The 22,586-nt window shown below is 37.2% G+C and overlaps 2 protein-coding genes across 2 annotated transcripts in view; both read left to right on the forward strand.

The window, feature by feature from the left end:
- The window catches only part of LOC103022473 (collagen alpha-1(XXVI) chain), a 56,585-nt gene extending 34,492 nt beyond the window's left edge, over positions 1-22,093 (forward strand). The window contains exons 8-14 of the mRNA XM_022678804.2: positions 11,935-11,976; positions 12,075-12,127; positions 13,131-13,193; positions 16,095-16,130; positions 16,467-16,520; positions 17,681-17,765; positions 18,051-22,093. Coding sequence (XP_022534525.2) covers positions 11,935-11,976; positions 12,075-12,127; positions 13,131-13,193; positions 16,095-16,130; positions 16,467-16,520; positions 17,681-17,765; positions 18,051-18,175 — 458 coding nt within the window. The 3' untranslated portion in view covers positions 18,176-22,093. The remainder of the gene's footprint in view (positions 1-11,934; positions 11,977-12,074; positions 12,128-13,130; positions 13,194-16,094; positions 16,131-16,466; positions 16,521-17,680; positions 17,766-18,050) is intronic.
- The window catches only part of LOC103044296 (P2Y purinoceptor 13), a 353,924-nt gene that overhangs the window by 128,628 nt on the left and 202,710 nt on the right, over positions 1-22,586 (forward strand). The window lies entirely within an intron of this gene.

The following is a 22,586-nucleotide window of genomic DNA, read 5'->3' on the forward strand; positions in this document are numbered from 1 at the left end:
CAGGTAAATGAAAGCTGAAAGCAGGTATATGAAGGCTAAAAGCAGGTATATGAAGGCTGAAAGCAGGTATATGAAGGCTGAAAGCAGGTATATGAAGGCTAAAAGCAGGTATATGAAGGCTAAAAGCAGGTATATGAAGGCTAAAAGCAGGTATATGAAGGCTGAAAGCAGGTATATGAAGGCTGAAAGCAGGTATATGAAGACTAAAAGCAGGTATATGAAAGCTGAAAGCAGGTAAATGAAAGCTGAAAGCAGGTATATGAAGGCTGAAAGCAGGTAAATGAAAGCTGAAAGCAGGTATATGAAGGCTGAAAGCAGGTATATGAAGGCTAAAAGCAGGTATATGACGGCTGAAAGCAGGTATATGAAGGCTGAAAGCAGGTATATGAAGACTAAAAGCAGGTATATGAAGGCTGAAAGCAGGTATATGAAGGCTGAAAGCAGGTATATGAAGACTAAAAGCAGGTATATGAAGGCTAAAAGCAGGTATATGAAGGCTAAAAGCAGGTATATGAAGGCTGAAAGCAGGTATATGAAGGCTGAAAGCAGGTATATGAAGGCTAAAAGCAGGTATATGAAGGCTGAAAGCAGGTATATGAAGGCTGAAAGCAGGTAAATGAAGGCTGAAAGCAGGTATATGAAGGCTAAAAGCAGGTATATGAAGGCTGAAAGCAGGTATATGAAGGCTAAAAGCAGGTATATGAAGGCTGAAAGCAGGTATATGAAGGCTGAAAGCAGGTATATGAAGGCTGAAAGCAGGTATATGAAGGCTAAAAGCAGGTATATGAAGGCTGAAAGCAGGTATATGAAGGCTGAAAGCAGGTATATGAAGGCTGAAAGCAGGTATATGAAGGCTAAAAGCAGGTATATGAAGGCTGAAAGCAGGTATATGAAGGCTGAAAGCAGGTATATGAAGGCTAAAAGCAGGTATATGAAGGCTGAAAGCAGGTATATGAAGGCTGAAAGCAGGTATATGAAGGCTGAAAGCAGGTATATGAAGGCTGAAAGCAGGTATATGAAGGCTGAAAGCAGGTAAATGAAAGCTGAAAGCAGGTATATGAAGGCTGAAAGCAGGTATATGAAGGCTGAAAGCAGGTATATGAAGGCTGAAAGCAGGTATATGAAGGCTGAAAGCAGGTATATGAAGGCTGAAAGCAGGTATATGAAAGCTGAAAGCAGGTATATGAAGGCTAAAAGCAGGTATATGAAGGATAAAGGGGTATAAAGCCTCCCAGTATTGAGATGCGGAGCTGTGACATTAACTGTGCTCTCTAGACCTATGATGGAGCTCCTTCCAATACTTTGGGAATGAGTTGGGGAGTTGAGGATGAGGTGGGGTGTTGATCATCTGATATCCTGACTTTATTAATACTTTTGTCATTGAGTGCTTGATCAATTTCTCACAGGAATGCACTTATACAATCTTGTAGAAATCCTTCTCTGGACAGTAGAATTAGTTACTCCACCAAAAAATGTATAAATTCTTTTTTAATACCATTGGTTTTAGAAGAAACAATGAATAATCAGCTGTCTTCCAGTTCCAGTACTTTTGTCCATGTAGCGAATCTTCAGATATACTGTATATTACAGTGTTTCAGTTTCCAGTAAATAAGGATACTGGTGAAACTCCCTCACTTACTTCTTACACAGTCTTGTAGATGTGTACGCAATTTCTTACAGATGTTGTCGAGGATCGTTGCGCGCAATTTACCTTGTTGAATATGATTGCCAAGAACAACTGCATTGTTTTAGCTCGATTTTCTCCATGACTTTGACCTATGCTACAGTAATTATAATTTCCATATTTAGAGGAATACCATTCTGCCATTGCAGAACATTAGAGCGGTCTTCTGTTCATCACACTGCATTTCAGCTTTTTTACATTAAGTCTTATGGAAACGTTGCTGTCTGACAGGTAGATCTGTAGCATTACTTTCTACTTCAAAAGTTCTGAAACTGTTTGAAGATATCACTTTTCTTGTCTTGTGGAGATTAGCATGCATTCCAGGGTATTCTGGATACTGAAGCTGTTCTTTTTGGACATAAGTCAAAACAAATTGAAGGCTAAAAGCTAGTATATGAAGGCTAAAAGCAGATAAATGACCAGTCATGTTTGGGAATGTACACTGTACAATGTACAATGTCCAGAAGTGTCCAGAAACTCCTTTTGATTAGTGGATTGATGTAGTTTGTGTGATCTCTATAGAAAAGCACCTGATTGTAAGGTGCAATATCAAAGAACGTCTATTTTCTGGTTTATTGTCGTACATAAGGCGCACCAGATTATAAATCAGATTATGCAACACTAGTAAGGAACAAGGGTGTTGCCATGTTTTCCTTCTAATTGAGCAGGTCTTGCTGCTGGGTGGTGGTGGGCAACTAAGTTAAGTAAAGCTAAGCTAAGTAAACAAATCTCTGATTCTTAAAAAAATAATAAAATCATTTTAAAGAGCACTGGATGTTAATCTACACAGATTTCTCTCCTGAAAACTATTTATTTTAGTGAGTAAAGCACATCAGTTTATTTACAGTAAGCTTAGATTTCCAGATTTCCACTAAGGCTGGGTGCAGCAGCATTAGCGTTAGCGGCTAACAGTAAATGCCAACTGATAGTGCTACACTAAGGAACCCTGAGTGTTCCGGTAAGCCAGGGTGATATTAACTAGTAGTTCTTCCATGTAGCTTGTTTTAACATGGTAAACATGCAGACTACAGTCCAATATACTCAACTCTGAACAGAAAAAGAGCTAACGCTTAGTGTGGTTAGCGGCTAATTCTAATGCTGCTCCAGCAGTGCTAGCTGGGGTTAGCAGCAGGCTACAGGCCGATAATACTCACCTCTGAACGGCGAAAGAGCCAGCGCTTAGCACAGTATGCGGCTAATTCTAGCCGGGGTTAGCAGCAGGCTACATGCCGGTCATTAGTCTTGATAATTTAAAATAAACTGCTTTTTAAAGAGTGTAATATCATTAATAGTAGAAACAAAAGTAGATACAGTGTGTAAAGGAGAGGTCTTATAAAGACAGGTGGAAACTGGTTAAGACTTGAGAGGTGTGCATTCATCCATGTCTCCTGGTAGAACTTGCATTAAAGTTTTTTTTAGTATTGTTTGTGGACAGGAGATACAGTATATAGTCATATTTGCTTATAGTACTATATAGTAATAAACTACATCTATACTCAGATAGCACTATATTTAACATTTTAACATAAACATGAATTAATGTAAGTACTATTCAGTTATACATCATTATATATCCACATTAATCTAATATACAAATGTGCAAATATATGCATATATGTATATGTGCAAAGGGTCAACCACACAAACAGCTTGTCTAGTTCCTTTAGAGAAGTACTGCCAATAGATTTCAAGGGTCCTTGACATCTGTCATTGTGTCCAGGCTCTGTGTATCTTGTTTTTCTCAAGTTCTGTGCTCTATTAAGGGCAATGAGACCAGGTGTTGTTTTTCCACTGCTTTATTTCCTACGTTAGGCTGTAATTACCTCTCATCACCCAGTACGCACTCCTGTGACCCCACTTGAAAGACTTTCACAACATTCCTTTTTTTTTAACATGGAGAAGCAATTACAGGATGCAGTGACCTCTGAAGAGTGTTGTTTATTTTCTTTATAATTTATAATAAATTAAATAATTATTGTAACTACATAATTATAATGACGTAATTAGTTGTGGGGTGCAGTTGAAGTGTTTATAAATATTCAGTAAAATCCTGTGGGAAAGGAATAGAGGAAACGTTTGCTGATGACATGAATTAAGCCAATAGTGGTGTTCTAAAATCAAAGACAAGAAAAAATTTAATCTGAAATATACTTAAAAGAAATTGTCAGATGGGACTAGGAGTGGACGAAATAGCAATGTATTGGAGTAAAGCAATATTATGATTTGTAGTTCTGTATCAACACATAAAAATACAGTGTTGATTTATAGTAAATAGTTAATATGCAGAAATTGGCAGAAGTGGGAACAAGTCACTAAGTTGCAAGTAACAAGTAAGTCCTGAATCTTGACACTCAAGTCCCGGGTAAAGATAGACAAGTTCTGTGTCAAGGCATGTGTTAAGAGAGACAAATCCTGAGTTAAGAGAGACAAATCCTGAATTAAGAGAGACAAATCCTGAATTAAGAGAGACAAATCCTGGGTTGAGAGGGACAAGTCCCAAATCAAGACAGACAAGTACTGTTTTAAATCACAACAGACAAGGGCCGAGTCTAGTCCCAAATTAAGTCCTGAGTCTAGTCCCTAATCAAGACAGACAAGTCTGAAGTCTAGTCTCAAGTCCAGACAGACAAGTCCCGAATCTTGACACTCAAGTCCCAAATTCCGAGTCGAGACTGACAAGTCCTGTGTTGAGGCATGTGTCAAGACAGTCAAGTCCTGAGTCTAGACAGACAAATCTTGAGTTGAGAGAGACAAGACCCGAATCAAGTCTTGAGTCGAGACAGCCAAGTCCTGTTTCAAATCCTGATGTCACGACAAACAAGGTCCGAGTTAAGTCCAGAGTCGAGAAAGACAAGTCCCAAATTAAGTCCAGAGTCTGGTCCCTTATCAAGACAGACATGTCCAGAGTCTAGTCTCGAGTCAATAAAGACAAGTCCTGAATCAAGTCCTGAATCAAGTCCTGAATCAAGTCCTGAATCAAGTCCCGAATCAAGTCCCGAATCAAGATAGACAAGTCCTGAAATAAGTCCAGAGTCAAGTCCCTAATCAAGACAGTCATGCCCGATGTCTAGTCTCGAATCGAGACAGACCAATCCCAAATTAAGTCCCAAGTCTAGTCCCTAATCTAGACAGACAAATCTGAAGCCTAGTCTTGAGTCGAGACAGACAAGACCCAAATCAAGTTCTGAGTTGAGACGGACAACATCCTGAATTAAGTCCAGTGTCAAGACAGAGAAATCCTGAATCAAGTCCTAAATCGAGACAGATAAGTCCCAAATACAGTCTTGAGTCTAGACAGACAAGTCCAGAATCTAGTCCCAAGTCGAGCCAGACAAGTACCGAATCAAGTCCTGGGTCTAATCTCGTATCTAGACAGACCCAAATCAAGTCCCAAATCTTATCCCAAATTGAAGCATTCAAGTCCTGTTTCAAGTCCTGTTTCAAGTCCTGTTTCAAGTCCTGTTTCAAGTCCTGTTTCAAGTCCTGTTTCAAGTCCTGTTTCAAGTCTTGTTTTAAGTCTTGTATCAAGTCCCTAGACAGACCACAGTCAAGTCAATTCGGCCAAATCCTTAAACTTTATTTTAAAAAATGACAACACATCATCTTGCTTACAGTATTACAATATTTCACAACATATCGGATCGTAACCCCTAAACTGTGATTTTGTCAATACACAGCCCAGGATATGCTACTTTTTGCAGCTCTAGTTTAGATTCTCTGTGCAAATCTGTATTAAATAATAGTTACTGTCCAGTGGTAACAGTGCTTTACAGGGCCACAGTAAATAAAAAAATATATTTGCCCTCTCTCAGTCTCTTGTATTTTCACCACACTTGTTTCAGATGTTCAGACTAATTTTAATTCAAAACAAAGACCCACAACAGCTGGCCCTAATTGCCCCCATTGTTCCTCAATCACCAGATTAACTAAATGTGGTTAGCAGACACACCCAGGATTGATTACTGCCAGCCATGTCGAATCTAAACATCGCTTAATTAAAACCTTACCAACAGTCTGAAGTAGGCTACAATCTCTGTATGAGCAGAGCACTCTGTTACAATCAACATATCAAAATAAAATCCAGAAGAGATTAGAGGGAAAGTTGCTAAATGTATCTGGAAAGGGTTAAAAAGTCATTTCTTAGGCTCTGGGACTCGATGAGAGCCATTATCTCCAAATGAAGAAAACTTCGAACAGCTGTGAACCTTTGCAGAAGTGTCCAAACTACCAAAATTCCTCAAAACAGGTCTTGCTTGCCTCGAGTAAGGTCAGCTTGGCTACCTTTCAGCCCCAATCACAAGATAACACCTCACAACTTAAAAGATCTAAAGATTTGTGTGTCCCAAGCAGTCCTCTGAGGTAGTACTTCATGATCAATATACTGTACATACTGCTATCCCATGTTTTGTAGCATGCCATGGTAATTGCTCAGTATTTCCAAGGTGTTTAGCTCAGCTTTCCACAGTATGAAGATCATACTAACAGTCAAACATGGTGGTGGTAGTCTGATTGTATGGAAATGCTTTGCTGCTTTAGGGCCTGGGCCATGAAGTTTGCTCTCAGAACAACTTGAGTAAGAATGTCTGGTCAACAGTCATCAGAAATGTATAGATCAATCAAAGTTGGATTGTGCAGCAACAAAAAAAATCAATTATTTGAAACTCTATGAAAATACAGCTCTGAAGTAAAAATAAGAGACCACTTAAAAATTATTGAGTTCTTTGATTTTTACCAAATTAAAAACCTCTGGAATATAATCAAGAAGGAGATGGGTAATCACAAGCCATCACACCAAGCTGAACTGCTTGAAATTATCCAAAGCAGTGTGTAAGACTGGTGGAGGAGAACATGCCAAGATGCATGAAAACTGTGATTAAAAACCAACCAGGGTTATTCCACCAAATATTGATTTCTGAACTCTTTAAACTTTATCAATATGAACTTGTTTTCTTTGCATTGTTTGAGGTCTGAAAGCTCAGGATCTTTTTTGTTATTTCAGCCATTTCTCATTTTCTGCAAATAAATGCTCTAAATGACAATATTTTTATTTGGAATTTGGGAGAAATGTATCCATAGTTTATAGGATAAAACAACAATGTTCATTTTGCTCAAACATATACCTATACATAGCAAAATCAGAGAAACTGATTCAGAAACTGAAGTGCTCTTTTAATTTTTTTCCAGAGCTAAATATGTAATTATATAATTTTCAGTGGTTCAGACATTGAGCCTTTCGTGATACAAAAATTATAGGAATATGTGTTGATTGTTCTTTAATTACTTCTGTTTTATTATGTAAGAACTCGTTCAAACAGATCCAGATCCAGTTTTTTCTGCTACAAATGACTGTATGTTTAATGAAGAACCCACCCCCCTCCATTCACCACATCATTTAATCCTCTGTAATCCAATCTGTGTTAAAACCCAGGTCTAAAAATGTCTTAATCATTACAGAACCATCGTTTAGCCTGGCGCTGCACGCTCCAGATCAGCCAGCAGGGGGCGGCAGAGCCCCGCGGTTGGGCCGTGCTGTAGCGGAGCTGCTTTTGATTAGGCCCCTGGCTCGTTCCTGGCCCTGGCTCCGGTCTCCAGTCAGCTGGCTGTAAATCAGCTCTAATTTGTAAGCTGTCAGCGCCGCAGTCTGCTTTCGGAACCTCCGTGCCAAAGAGCAGCCGTGTGTAAAAGGCGAGGGCGAGACGCTGGGACCCCCTGGGGGGGGTGGGCTGGAGAGACGGAGCGCAGCAGCTCCAGAAATTGGTTCCAGAGGGACGCTGCCAGGCCGGCCGGGCTCCTCCAACAGCTTCACAGAGCATGTGGTGCAGTAGGAGGAGGAGGAGGAGGAGGTGTGCGTGGATTCGTTTCCCCTCAGGCAGAACGGAGTGCTGATGCACAGGCTGAGGGTTTGAGTAGACCCCAGACAATACCCAGAGACCCCCTGCTGTGCCCAGTCTCCAGAGGTCTCTGAGAGCTGTGTGTATATGTGTGTGTGTATGTGTGTGTGTGTGTGTGTATATGTGTGTGAACACCATGGCATGTGAATTCTCTGGTGCCCTTCTTGGTTCACACATTGCTTCAGAAGGTCTGGGGACTCGTTATATTGTGTATATAGATGGATGATGACTCTACAGCTTATGAAACCAGACAGCACACTCCAAGATTTAGGCCCAAAGCTCAGCTGAAAGCTAGGCGAGGTCAACGGGGGACGCTGTCTGTCTCCCAGGCTTCTTAAGATGTGGAACATTTTGGGAAAAGCATTGAATCTTCATATTCTTAAAGTTGGGAAAGTATGGAATGGGTTCACGTTGCTTTGATTTTACCAAATTTTACTGAAAACCTCTGACATATAATCAAGAGGAAGATCAAAGTGCTGATCAAAAGACATCTAACCAAGCAGATTTGCTTGAATTTTTGCACCAGGAGTGCAGGCATAAAGTCATCCAAAAGCAGTGTGTAAGACTGGTGGAGGAGAACATGCCAAGATGCATGAAAAGTGCTAATTTTCTGCTAATAAATGCTTTAAATTACAATATTTTATTTAGAATTTGGGAGAAAGGTTGTCCATAGTTTGTAGAATAAAACAACAATGTTTGTTTGTGCTCTTTCAGGGCTCCGGCAGCTGATGGCAAGCTGCAAGACCGCTGAACCACTCAGCACCATTGTCACAGTTTTAAATAAAATAAAAAAAAATTCCTCACAGTCTCAACTGGGGACAAGCCAGGATGTAGGTAGACCAGTAGACAACCTGTTCCCTCTAATTCCACAGCCACGTCTTTGTAATGTGTGTAACATGTGGTTATGCGTTGTCTTATAAAGAAAAATGCACGGACATCCCTGGAAAAGGGAATTTCTGTAATAATGCTTACACAGTCCCTTACTATGACAAACCCTGGCTTTGGGACTTACTGATAAAAGTTTGGATGGTCCATTGGTGGACCTTCTTACTTTAGATTGATCAACTCTGGGTCCTGTGTCATCACTTTACAGCAAATTTATATCAGCTAAGGATCATGCCCTGGGCACTGTTGCTGTTTTACATGACTCCTCTTTGTGCAATTCAGATGAAACTTAGTGCTGATGAAAAATTTTATGTAGTCTTACACTGCTTGTTTTTTTTTATTTCTAAATTGATAGATTTTAAATTAGATGATTCTGGATTTAATTTGAAGCTTCAGATGGCAGGCTCAACAGCTGCTATAAAAGTTATTTTGAAGCATTTTAAAGCATACTATGAGCCTTATATTATGTTGAGGAACATACAGCTACAGTATTTTTTGGACCTTTTGATTCTGGAGAGGTCAACAGCAAAGTTTCGGAAGGCTACTTCAAAAACTGTTAGTACTTGGACAGATGCTATTTGGTTTGTGAAGGATCATATTCTAAAAGAGGTATTAGGGATTGGTCTTTGTTTTCTTCCAGTCACATTTTGTGTATGTACATGTTGGTCAGTAGTGAATGTGTGTGTATTGGTGTGTGATTGTTGTAATTATTGTAAATACCTTAAATCACTTTTATTATTCACAGAAAAAAATTCTGGATTGTCCTTTTAGTCTTTAGTCACAAACACATAGTATAGCATTCAATTATTCCAATGAAGAACTTCTTGAATGCTAATTTGTTACAAATTTGAGATTGTCCACTCATTGTTGCTCATCAAGTACTCATCAAGTTTTTTTGTGGATATGGCCTTTGTACCTCATTATTAGCCCTAAATTGGGCTTTTTTTCCAAGGACTAAAATGCAGGAAATGCAGGTTTTCATGGTTTATATCAGGGGTGTCCAAACTACGCGAGGTATTTTAGAGCTAGAAAGAAAGTTGGCCCGCTGTTAAGCAGGTTTTTATAATGTGAGATTAAAAGTTTGAATGCTAGGTGTGAGAATCGGGCCAAAGAGTCTAAAAGCGGAGAGGGTGCGCATTTCTAGCGCAGAAAAACGGGCAAAAGAGTCTAAAAGCGGAGAGGATGCGCATTTCTAGTGCAGAAAAACGGGGCAAAGAGTCTAAAAGTTGCCGTAATTAAGGAGTTTAATATTAAGAGACATCATGAAATTAAACATCAATTTGAAAAATCTTAGTTTACACAACACTGTCAAAGATAAAGATAGTAAAATGTCAAGTAAAGTCAAGTAAAATGGTGTGTAAATGAAATAATCAGGAAAAAAGTATTATTTAAAGTGGTATATTTCATTATTATTATTATTATGGAGTGTGGCCCATGACTTCAAATATATTTCTCCTTCTGGCCCCCAACAAAAAAAGTTTGGACACCCCTGGTTTATATCCTGATTGTTCCACATGAGCGCACATAACCACTCTAAATGTGAGGCACATCCCATTGTAAAATATCCTCATGCTTTATTTTATGGACTATGACAGCATGATCATTCAAATCCCACCACATACCATCTCCCCAGCACACTCATTCATGTGACTGGGAGCTGCTGACAGCCGTGCTGAGCATGTGGGCCCGGTTCCAGCCGGGCCTAAGCGAGAAAGCGGCAGAGAGAGTGGCTCAGGCCCATTTGAGACAGCTGTTCCTGTCCTAGACCCTGACGCACCGTGGCCAAATGGACATGTGAGTGGGTTCCAGCACTGTGGCTGAAAGGGTACGACTGTATCCCTCGTGCGTGGTGAGGCAGATTCCCTGGCAGGTCATTGGAGTGGCTCTCAATCGACGGCTTTGTCTGCATTAACACCTCCAATCGACTGGGTTAATGAGTGCTGGGAGAGAGTTTGTGTACTGGATTGGGCATTGAAATGACCGGATCTTTCCAGTGGGTAGTGCGCTGACTGGCCAATGACACGATGTACAGTCCAAACCCAGAGCCAGCCATACCCTTAGTTTAGTCCAATCATACAGCAGTACCCGCCAAAGTTGTTTTCTAAAAGGTTATATGCTGGAATAGTGAATTGTAACACAGTGCTAACCCTTTACCAGATCCTAAATTGATTTAAACCTTAAATAATACAGTAGCACAATTAGAAATTCTTCGAACAAGTGCTGTATTTTGTCTGTTGGAGTTCCTCAGGGTTCACCCTTTGGACCACCACTATCTCCTATTAAGCTCCTGTATGCCAGAATAATCAATACATATAGCCTTTTCTTCAGTCAGTATGCTAATGACACACAGTTCTATAAACAATCCAAGCCTGGAGTAGCACCGCTAAGGTAAATTCATGATCAGACTAGCACTGCTTAATAGGGCTGCAACGACTAGTCGATATAATTTCATTGTCAATGAATCGTTAATTTGTAACAATACCGCATTACACAAAGTGCTGGGGACAGAAGACCAATGGAAAATGGGTAAATGGCTCACTGACACAGGTTACACTCAACATATTCTGTCTCCAAAAGTGGCCAAATACAACAGATTACATATCTAATCACTAGCTATTTACATATTAAAAAGACATTTAGACATTAAATGGATTTTAAAGCTCATGTTAAACTTTTTCTATTGTTTTTAGAGATGAAAAAATGACAGAAATAATCGTTGACTAATCGAAAAATAATAATCATCAGATTAGTCGACTAACAAAATAATAATTAGTTGCAGCACTACTACTGAGATGAATTTATGATTAGACTAGCACTGCTGAGGCCTCACAATCACAATGTTTTTTTCCGAAACCTTTTGATTTTACTTTACAAAGATCAATCTTATACAAATACACAAAATTTCTAAATGTTTATAAAACACATCACACCCTCACACAGATTGTCTAGTCCCTGTCCTGCCAACAGAATAGGACTCTCTGGAGCAGATAAACATTAACCGTGTGAAACATCAGCACCATGCCTAATACCAGATGAGGGGTTTGGGGGAATGAAGCCCCCCAGGATTGAGCTACTGAGCTACTGGAGTGGAATGACTTGTACTTTTTGAAATTGCGATGACTTGTGGTGTTGGAGATGATGAGAGTGTGTAGTTATCATCCAGCATTCTGACCTCACTAATGTTCTTGTCACTGAATGCAATCAAATCCTCACAGCAATGTTCCAAAATCTAGTACCAAGTTGCTTGTGGATGTAATGCATGTCCTGCCTAAGAGGTGGCTCTAAGCATGAATTACATTACACATGCATTTCTGGACAAGCTGATAGATTTAGAACCAGCACTGGAAGTGAAAGAAAGAAGCATGAGCCAGTAGAGTAATATATCTATGATTGTACACAAATAGGATTAGAGTAATGCAGGGCTATACAATTGTTTTGACTGGTTTTAACTTTATCCATGTTGTTTTTGAGCAGATGAGGCACGTGCAGGACCACCCGGGCTGCCTGGACCTTCAGGTGTGGCATAACACAATCATATATTCAATTATCACCTTTATTTTATACATATTAAAAAGACTCACTTCAGTCTTATGTCATTTTTCTTTGAATTCAAGGTCCCCCAGGGCCTCCTGGACCTCCTGGGCTTCCCGGTGTACCTGGAATAGATGTAAGTTCAGTTCACATTTTGCAAAATTATGTTTGCTTTAGTTTTCGTTAGGGATGCACCTAATATTTGGCAACTGAAATTATTTGTCTGAAAATGCAGGAAGAAAACAAAAGACTACTGAGGTGAATTCATGATTAGACTAATACTACTGAGGTAAATGTATGATTAAAGTAACACTACTGAGGTAATTTTTTGATTAGAGTAGCACTACTGAAGTAAATTTATGATTAGACTTGCAATAAGGAGGTAACTGTATGAATAAAGTTGCACTAATGATTTGAATTAATGATTAGACTAGCACTGCTTCAGTAAATGTGTGATTAGATTAGCACTACTGAGATAAATTTATGATTAGAGTAGCACTGCTAGGGTAAAATCATGCTCAGACTAACACTACTGAGGTAAATACATGATTATACTAATTCTACTGAGGTACAATTCTGATTTAAGTAGCACTGCTGAGGATTAGAATAACACTACTGAGGTAAATGTATGATTAGATTAGCACTACTGAGGTAAATATATGATTAGAGTACCTACTTAGGTAAATTTACTGTTGGACTTGCACTACCGAGGTAATGGTATGATCAAACTAGCACTATTAAGGTACATTTATGATTAAACTAGCATTACTGAGGTAAATGTACGATTAGAATAGCACTGCTAAAGTAAATTCATGGTTTGAATAGTACTACTAAGGTAAATTGATGATTAAAGAAGCACTGCTGAGGTAAATTCATGATTAGACTTGCACTGCTAAGGTAAATTCATGATAAAAATAGCACTGCTGAGGTAAATTCATGATTTCTCTATTTATCTATTAAATTCTTAGTTTATAGTTTTATAGTTTTGATGTTGTGCTTTCTTTTACAAAATAAAGATAAAACAGATTTTGGGTATTTCATTTATTAAATGGTACAAAATATTCTTTAGATACAGTAATATTCAATATCCAGTTGAATAAATCTTGCACCTCAACTGGCTCTTTGTGTTTGTGTTTCAGGGCATTAATGGCCTACCGGGCAAAGCTGGAGCCCCGGGGTCTAAAGGAGACTCAGGTGAAAGGGTAAGGTCACAGTGTAGGATGAGTGATGAGTCCTGAACGTTGATCACAGCAATAGAGGCTCGGTTTACAGTCACACAGTGTATATTTCAGTTTGTTGCTCTCTGAGATCTCCTATTGGCTGAGGGTCATTATTCAGATAACAGTGTAGCCTCTGTAATATCAGCTCCAGCCTCTCCTCTCCTCTCTGTGTTTAGACTCCTCTCTTCCAGTGGGAGGATCAAACACTGCTTTGATTCTCACACACACTGTCTGCACTGTCCAGCCAGTGGAGGAGGACCACCGTGCATGAATATGAATGGGTGGGCCGTCCAGCATGTTGAAAGAGCTGGAAACAAGATAGTCTGAAACAGAGGTGTGTAGAGGAAGCAGAGAGGGCAGCTGATTTATGTTCTCATTGCTCAGTGACCAACAGGGGTCAGAGTGCAGAGATGAGACTTCAGAATCCAATTTCAGACCCCGCCCTCTTTCATACACTCATGCAGAGATACGACTACTGAGATAATATACAACACACACATTTCACACTTACCTTAACATCATTATCATACAGTGACTGCTTTTATATAAATGGTACTACATAATCACTGGACAAGTGTATAGTATAGTATAGTATAGTATAGCTTAGAATAGTATTGTATATTGTAGTATAGTAAAGTATAGTATAATACGGTATACAGTAGTATAGTATAGTATATTGTATAGTATTTTATAGTATAGTATAAATTAGCAAAGTATAGAATAGTGTATTATGGTCTTATGGTAGTGTAGTATTTTATAGTATAGTATAATATAGTAAAGTATAGACTAGTATAGTATAATATAGTAAAGTATAGGTTGTGTAGTATAATATAGTAAAGTATAGTAAAGAATAGTGTTGTCTTTTATAGCATAGTATAACATAGAGTAGTATAGTATAATATGGTACAGTATAGTTAAGTATAGAATAGTATAGTATTGTATAGTAAAGTGTAGAATTGTATAGTATAGTAAAGTATAGAATAGTATTGTATTGTATAATATTGTATAGTAAAGTATAGTATAGTACAGTATAGTATAGTACCGTATAATATGTATAAACCGTATAGTATTGTATCGTATAGTATCATATTGTATTGTATCGTACAGTATTGTATAGTATCGTATTGTATCATATAGTATCTTATAGTATCGTATAGTATAGTATCATATAGTATCGTTTTGTATTGTATCATATAGTATAGTATTGTATGGTATCGCATCGTATATGGTATTGTATCATACAGTATTTGTATAGTATTGTATGGTATCGTTTCGTATTGTATCGTATCGTTTCGTATTGTATCGTATCATATAGTATTGTATCGTATCGTATAGTATTGTATCGTACAGTATTGTATAGTATAATATCATATAGTATCGTTTAGTATTGTATCGTACAGTATTGTATCGTATCGTATAGTATTGTATGGTATGGTATCATATCGTATAGTATCGCATCGTTTCGTATAGTATCGTGTAGTATTGTATCGTATCGTATAGTATTGTATCGTACAGTATCGTATAGTATCATATGGTATCGTATCGTATAGTATCTTTTAGTATCTTATAGTATAATATCATATAGTATCGTTTAGTATTGTATTGTATCGTATAGTATTGTATGATATGGTATCATATTGTATAGTATCGCATCGTTTCGTATAGTATCGTATAGTATAGTATTGTATTGTACAGTATTGTATAGTATTGTATAGTATCGTATAGTATCTTATAGTATCGTATAGTATAATATCATATAGTATCGTTTATTATCGTATCGTATAGTATTGTATCGTACAGTATCGTATGGTATCGTATCTTTTAGTATCGTATAGTATAATATCATATAGTATCGTTTAGTATTGTATTGTATCGTATAGTATTGTATGGTATGGTATCATATCGTATAGTATCGCATCGTTTCGTATAGTATCGTATAGTATAGTATTGTATCGTACAGTATTGTATAGTATTGTATAGTATCGTATAGTATCTTATAGTATCGTATAGTATAATATCATATAGTATCGTTTAGTATTGTATTGTATCGTATAGTATTGTATGGTATGGTATCATATCGTATAGTATCGCATCGTTTCGTATAGTATCGTGTAGTATTGTATCGTATCGTATAGTATTGTATCGTACAGTATCGTATAGTATCATATGGTATCGTATCGTATAGTATCTTTTAGTATCTTATAGTATAATATCATATAGTATCGTTTAGTATTGTATTGTATCGTATAGTATTGTATGATATGGTATCATATTGTATAGTATCGCATCGTTTCGTATAGTATCGTATAGTATAGTATTGTATTGTACAGTATTGTATAGTATTGTATAGTATCGTATAGTATCTTATAGTATCGTATAGTATAATATCATATAGTATCGTTTATTATCGTATCGTATAGTATTGTATCGTACAGTATCGTATGGTATCGTATCTTTTAGTATCGTATAGTATAATATCATATAGTATCGTTTAGTATTGTATTGTATCGTATAGTATTGTATGGTATGGTATCATATCGTATAGTATCGCATCGTTTCGTATAGTATCGTATAGTATAGTATTGTATCGTACAGTATTGTATAGTATTGTATAGTATCGTATAGTATCTTATAGTATCGTATAGTATAATATCATATAGTATCGTTTAGTAATGTATCGTACCGTATTGGCACGCATGCCTCTTGCCTCTTGATCGTTCACGATCATTGTAACCTATTGTGCTGTGTGCTGTGAGTTTTAATAATGCTAGGTAGTATTAATAATGGATAATAATATTATACAAGCATCCCAAGCTGTACACAGATAATACTTCATGATCGATTTACATACTGCATGCATATAGCTGTGGTCTGTCTTCACAGGGACCTCCAGGACTGATTGGTGAGCAGGGAGAACCTGTAAGTAACCTGTAGTTTGTTACCAAAGACACATTTATACATAAAACACATTTATACATAACACACGTTTATACACAACACACGTTTATACACAACACACATATATACATAACACACGTTTATACACAACACACATTTATACATAACACACGTTTATACACAACACACATTTATACATAACACACGTTTATACACAACACACGTTTATACACAACACACATATATACATAACACACGTTTATACACAACACACATTTATACATAACACACGTTTATGTATAACACACATTTAACACTGTCTAAGAATCTGATGTGTATTTCTTTGCTCTCTCACAGGGTGTAATGGGTGCTAAGGGACAGAAAGGAGATCCAGGAGAGAGCCTACCTGATGTGAGCTGCTCTAAATCTAAACTAAATATTATCATAAAGAAATATCATTTATATTATAATAATATTATTAATATTAAATTCAACCTGGTAGGCCAGTTAGCATTGTGTAAATATATTCATGCTGGGTGGTCTACATAAGCATTTCTTTTGCATTAGCCATAGATCAGAGCCTACAAATTCTGTAGTTTCATTCTAGTCGTAAATAACACGAATCTTAGCATGGTACTGTTTTATTTCTTAGATTAAATATGTATGTTACTATCTGTCCTGTATTGTGTTCAAGTACCACTATATATTCACACTATAAATCCTTTTATTATTGCAAAAATTGCTTGTGTATGAATTCTAACAGTCAGGTTGTAAGGAGCAGTAAAGCTGTACTCCACTGTGGTACAGCGTTATAATAGAGTTTCAGTAAAGTTTCTCCATCACCAAGGCTGAAGCAGTATTAGCATTAGCCGCTAACCACAGCGCTAGCTCTTGTAGTCTGCATGTTTACAGTGTTAAAACAAGATCTCCTTACAGTCAGGGAATGTATTTATTGCATGATTAATTGAGTCTCCACCAAAGGACACATTTTACACATGCACTTCTGGACAAGCTGAGATACAGAACCTACACAGAATGTGTGATTTGTGATTTGAGGCTACCTTTGTTGCAATGCCTAGGGCTTACTTAAGTAAATGACCTCTCTTCTGATTCGCTAAGCTTTACACATGCATTTCTGGACAAGCTGAGATGTAGAACCTCCACAGAATGTGTGATTTGTGATTTGAGGTTACCATTTTTACAATGCCTAAGGCTTATTTGAGTAAGTTACCTCTCTTATGATTGGCTGTCCTTTACACATGCATTTCTGGACAAGCTGAGGTACAGAACCTTCACAGAATGTGTGATTTGAGGCTACTATTGTTACAGTGCCTAGGGCTTACAAAAGTTAATTACCTCTCTTCTGATTCGCCAAGCTTTACACATGCATTTCTGGACAAGCCGAGACATACACAACCATCAGTGAAAGTAAACTAATCATGTGTAATCACGAACATTCACACAAATAGGACTCGCACGCCTTATGATTTACACAGCATTGCATAGTTCTGACCTTCAGCCATAAATGCCAAATATGCACTAATTCCACTTCCTTTCTGAATCGACCGCAGGGTGAAGGGATTCAGCAGCTGAGAGAAGCTCTGAAGATTCTGGCGGAGAGAGTGCTCATTCTGGAACACATGATTGGCATCCACGGTAATGTGTGGAAATCTTTCTAAGTTGTCCGGCTTTAAATTGGACGTGTTCATCGGTTGTCTGTATAAACTGTGTTGAGATGTTTTATAGTGGAATCACAGATGTTTATGGGCTACATCAAACTCTTTTATAATCAGAAAAGGTCCAGACAGTATTTTTTCTATACTTGCATACATACAGACATTTTTTGATTTGGTGTTTTATTTAAAAAAAGAGTTTTTTATGAAATGAGTAGGTCTGATTACACATGTTTATGTGTTTGTGTGTGTACATATACGTTTACAGAATCACCAGCTGAGGGCGGATCTGGTTTGGAAGGGCTCCCAGATCCTCTTCCTCTGCCTGCGTTGAAGATCAAAAGGGCCCAGTCCGCCTCTCTCCGCTCAGGCCAACAGAGGAGGAGTGTTTGACATTTCCACTGAAGCTCCAGCCGAGCTGTCTGTCACTCATTCCAGTTCTGAAGGATCTTGGAGCTGAATGCTGTTAGAAACCTCTCCACCTTTCATTAATTCATAAGTCATTTGTTATTTTCTGAACAGTGTTGACAAGGAATGGTGTATTCTTTATATGTAGGCAGTGTAAAAATATATGTACAGTACTGTGCAGAGGATTTAGGCACCTAAGAACACAGTTCTTCTATGCCATTTTTATGAGTAAAAAAATTATTACAGTAAAAACCGTATTATCACATTAGTACAGATACAAATACATTAGTCAACACAAATGCATTACATTACATTTAGTGGAAGTTTTATCTAAAGTGCCTTAGCAATAAATAGCAATAGAGGACATAGAGGTTCAAGGCAACAAACATTTAAAAGAAAAGTAGGCCTGTCACAATAATTGCAATATTGATTTATCGTACAATAAATGAACATGATCTCAATCATTTTTGATAATCATGATATCATCTATTGTGTTTTTTCGTATGTTTGTTCACATATATAACAATAAACAGTAGTGTATCCAGTAATGCCTTAATAATTGTGACTCCATACACACAATGTGGAATAAAGTAGGTGAAGAGATAAGTATATAATTCCCAAACTAATTATAATATATTATTAATTAAATTTTTGCTGTCTTTAAAAAGTGTATAATTGCTTTTTTATGTTATTCTCTTATTATTATATCAGTGGCATTTAATAGTTTTAAAATTACAAAAATATTGTGTATCGCAATAATTTCTGGGACTAAATATTCTTATTGTGACAGGCCTAGTTAGAAGTAGTTAGTTTGTTAGAGGTGTTAGAAAAGTAAGTGCTCTTTGAAGAGCTCTGTCTTCAGGAGTTTCTTAAAGATATCACTAGCCTTGCTCTCTCTGGGTGGATAGATGGCGCTCTCTCCCCTCATCACTCCAAAGGGGGATGTCGATCAGCACAAGGCATCTGTGAGCTGATGTATTGGAATTGGAATTGGAATTGTATTGAGTCGCTGCGATAGAGAAAGTCCTAATGAGTGGGTTTGGCTGTGTAAATTGGGGAGATAAAAAAAATAGATAGTGAGGGATGTTCCTGCTTTGGTAGTGGAAGGTGGTTTGTTTCACCATTGGGGAACTAGGTAGGAAAACGGTCTGGATTCTCTGAAAAAGATCTTTCTGGAAAAAAAGCTTTCTGGATTTCTCAATTTCTACCGGATTCCCATAGTTTGCATGTTGGTATGTTCGGTGCCATCACCAGTGTACCAAAATGTAATATCCGTAAATCTGTAAGCACTGATTTACTGACGTAAACAAAACTTTAATAAAGAAAAAATGATTTTCTTTTGAAGTCAAACGAGCGCTGGACTTAAATCTACACAGATTTTTCTCCTGAAAAACATTTAATTGGGTGAGTAAAGCACTTCAGTTTTTTACAGTAAGCTTATGTTTCCACAATTTTGACTGAAATGGCCGAGCAGAGCAGCAATGGAACTATTTTATCTCGTGGAGTGTTTTAACTAAACTGATCACATTTTCTCTTTTAATAAACAGTGATAATGGAACTGTGGTAGAATCGCAATAATACACTCAAGGTTCGTGCTATAACGTTTAATATTGGCACTGCTGTGCTGATTTACGACTGCAGCACATCAGTGCCAATATTACACATTATAGCACAAACCTTTATTATACCTTTATTGCTTAAATAAATACTTCATTCATTCATTTGCTTTAATTCCTACAGGTGCCTAAATCTTTTGCATAGTTCTGTATATACTGTTTGTGTATGTATGTATTTCTGTACGTGTGTGTCTGTTTTTATATATTTGTGTGTGTTCATATATCAGGAGTTATTTAGGCAGTATTGAAGGCTGCAGATGAAGCACAGCACACACAGCTACAGTTGTGTCAGTTGGGCTTGCCTTCTCTCTGCAGTTTGTCTGACTGGTATCCGCCAGGCAGCGCAGCTTCAGCACGCCGCTATCCTGTCAGCATCTCTCGGCCTGTTCTCGCCTCCCCAGCTTGTTAAAACCGCAGCGAGACAGGATGGAACAAATGAGCCCCCCCGCCCGTCCACCCGCCTACCCGGCAGCTCCAAATAAAACGCTGTCAAACCAGAAACATCTGGATCATCCAGCTATTGTTTTGGTTCTGCAGCCCTGAAATACCTTGTTCAGATTTATTTTTTGGTCATTAAATGGCAACCACAGCTTGTATGTATACCCAGCTTAACCATTTGTTTTTTCCTATACTTAGTGAGTCACAGTAACAGTCATATCACTATTAGTTTAGTAGAAAGAGGATGTTCTGATCTGATTCATTGGTTTAGAATCCAGGCATATTCTATTTAATTTTATTTTATATTAACTATTTTAATCTTAATCCAGTTTAGAACAGTGGTCTGAACGTGGTCTGAATCTGTACCATTACTAGACATTATTACCAAGCCAGCAGTGCTGAGGAGAGTTCTCAGAAGGTAAAAAAAAATAGTTTAGTTGGAGTCCGCAGTGTGAAACTATTTTTACTATTTTTAATTCTTTTTAAAATCTTTTTACTATCAAATTGGTATGGTCTAGTACTCATCATTAAGAGACTCAGATCAGATCAGGATTATCTGATGAATAACCTGATTAGGACATCCCTAATATTGATTAAATAAATTGATCTCTTTTTTCCTGAGAACAGAACTATCTCACTGTAGAAGCAAAATAAAATAAAACTAATTATTATTTTACTTCAGCTCTACATGCTCTGCTGTGTTGTTGGGATTTCTAGCCCTTTCTAACCCTAAAATACCTTGTTCAGATTTTTTTTCAGGTCGCTAAATGGCAACCACAGCTTGTATACCCAGCTTAAATGTTGTTTATGTTGAGTCACAGTAACTGTCATTGGTAAAGTAGAAAGGGGATGTCCTGATTTAATTCATTGGTTCAGAATCAGCGATGATCCAGGAATTATATTTTATTTTATTTGAGTTTGTTTTTACTATTTTAATCCCAATCCAGCTGAGTGTGAAACTATTTTTACTATTTTTAAATATTTGTAATATCTTTTTATTATCAGATTGTGTATGATCTGATGCCCAGCATTAAGAGACTTAGATCAGATCAGGATGATCTGATAAAGAACCTGATTAAGACATCCCCAGCATTGATCACATTTATTTATCTATTTTTTTCCCTAAGAACAGAACTGGCTCTGTCTGTAGAAGCAAAATAAAATAAAATAAAACGCTCATTCTGACAGGAAATAATTATTTTACTTCAGCTCTACATGCTCTGCTGTGTTGTTGGGATTTATACTGTTTATTATGGTTTATTAGTATACTTTTCTTAGGGTTACTTGTTTGTGTGTGTTCTTTATTTGTAGGATAGATACAGTGCTGCACTATAATCTACATTGACTGCTGTAACCGGTAGTATACTCAGAGTTACACTGATTCTGTGCTTCAAGGCCATTTTTGGAGTAAAACACTTTGTTTTATATTAGTTAGCTTTGTATTTGAGGTATCAGTATCCGGTATGTTATTTTTTAACGTTGATACATTTTGTCTTTTTTTTGCCTTTTTTTTACGTTTGTAGTTAGTTCTCAACGGTACATTTACTCGTTTTTTTTTTATACAGAAGATAGTGTTAATGTAATTTAATACACTCTGAAGTTTGTACGGTATTTGGAGACATAATTGTATCATTACTGTGGGACTGTGCCTTGTATTCAGTGTACTGTGCCTTGTATTCAGTGATTGATTGATGGATTATGATTATGATATATGATATTTTTGCACTCTAGATTTCAGGTTGTTAACATGCTGGTATAAAAGTGTTAAAGTCTTGTTTGTGTTTGCGTCTGAAGGTTGACCTTCAGGTCTTTTTTGTAATTTCAATAAAAGTTTTAAGATTCAGTTTAACAGAGATGAGTTATTGAGTTTTGTTAGTCTTTTTTAATATCAAAGAATTTTGTTTGTAATAATGGATATATATACACTTAAGATCAATATCAGCCAGTTTGTGAAAGAGTAGTAAACTGATATCAAGCTGTATACGCAGCAGCGTGTTGGTTTGGTTTCGGTTGCCAAATATTCTGTAGTGCTAGAAAAAAAGTCTCCAATAATCTGCTGAATCAATTACTGCAAAGTTCCGAACCTGCTGCTAGAGCTGCAAAGGGGGAGCGACTCCACACTAATGCCTATAGATTTAAAATGGGATGTCATAAAAGCTCCTGTATTTTGTCCACGTTTTCCTCAAATCCCACAATTCAGTGCATGATAAATGATTAAAGGAGAACTCCGGTGTAAAATGGACTTTTGATGTAGTAAAATGTGATAAAGAGTACTAACCTTTGTTGAATAGCCCATCTCTTTCTGACATCCAGTTATTTTTTACAGTTTGTTCAAACATGCT

This window comes from Astyanax mexicanus, chromosome 4, assembly GCF_023375975.1.
Source record: "Astyanax mexicanus isolate ESR-SI-001 chromosome 4, AstMex3_surface, whole genome shotgun sequence".
Taxonomy (NCBI): Eukaryota; Metazoa; Chordata; class Actinopteri; order Characiformes; family Acestrorhamphidae; genus Astyanax; species Astyanax mexicanus.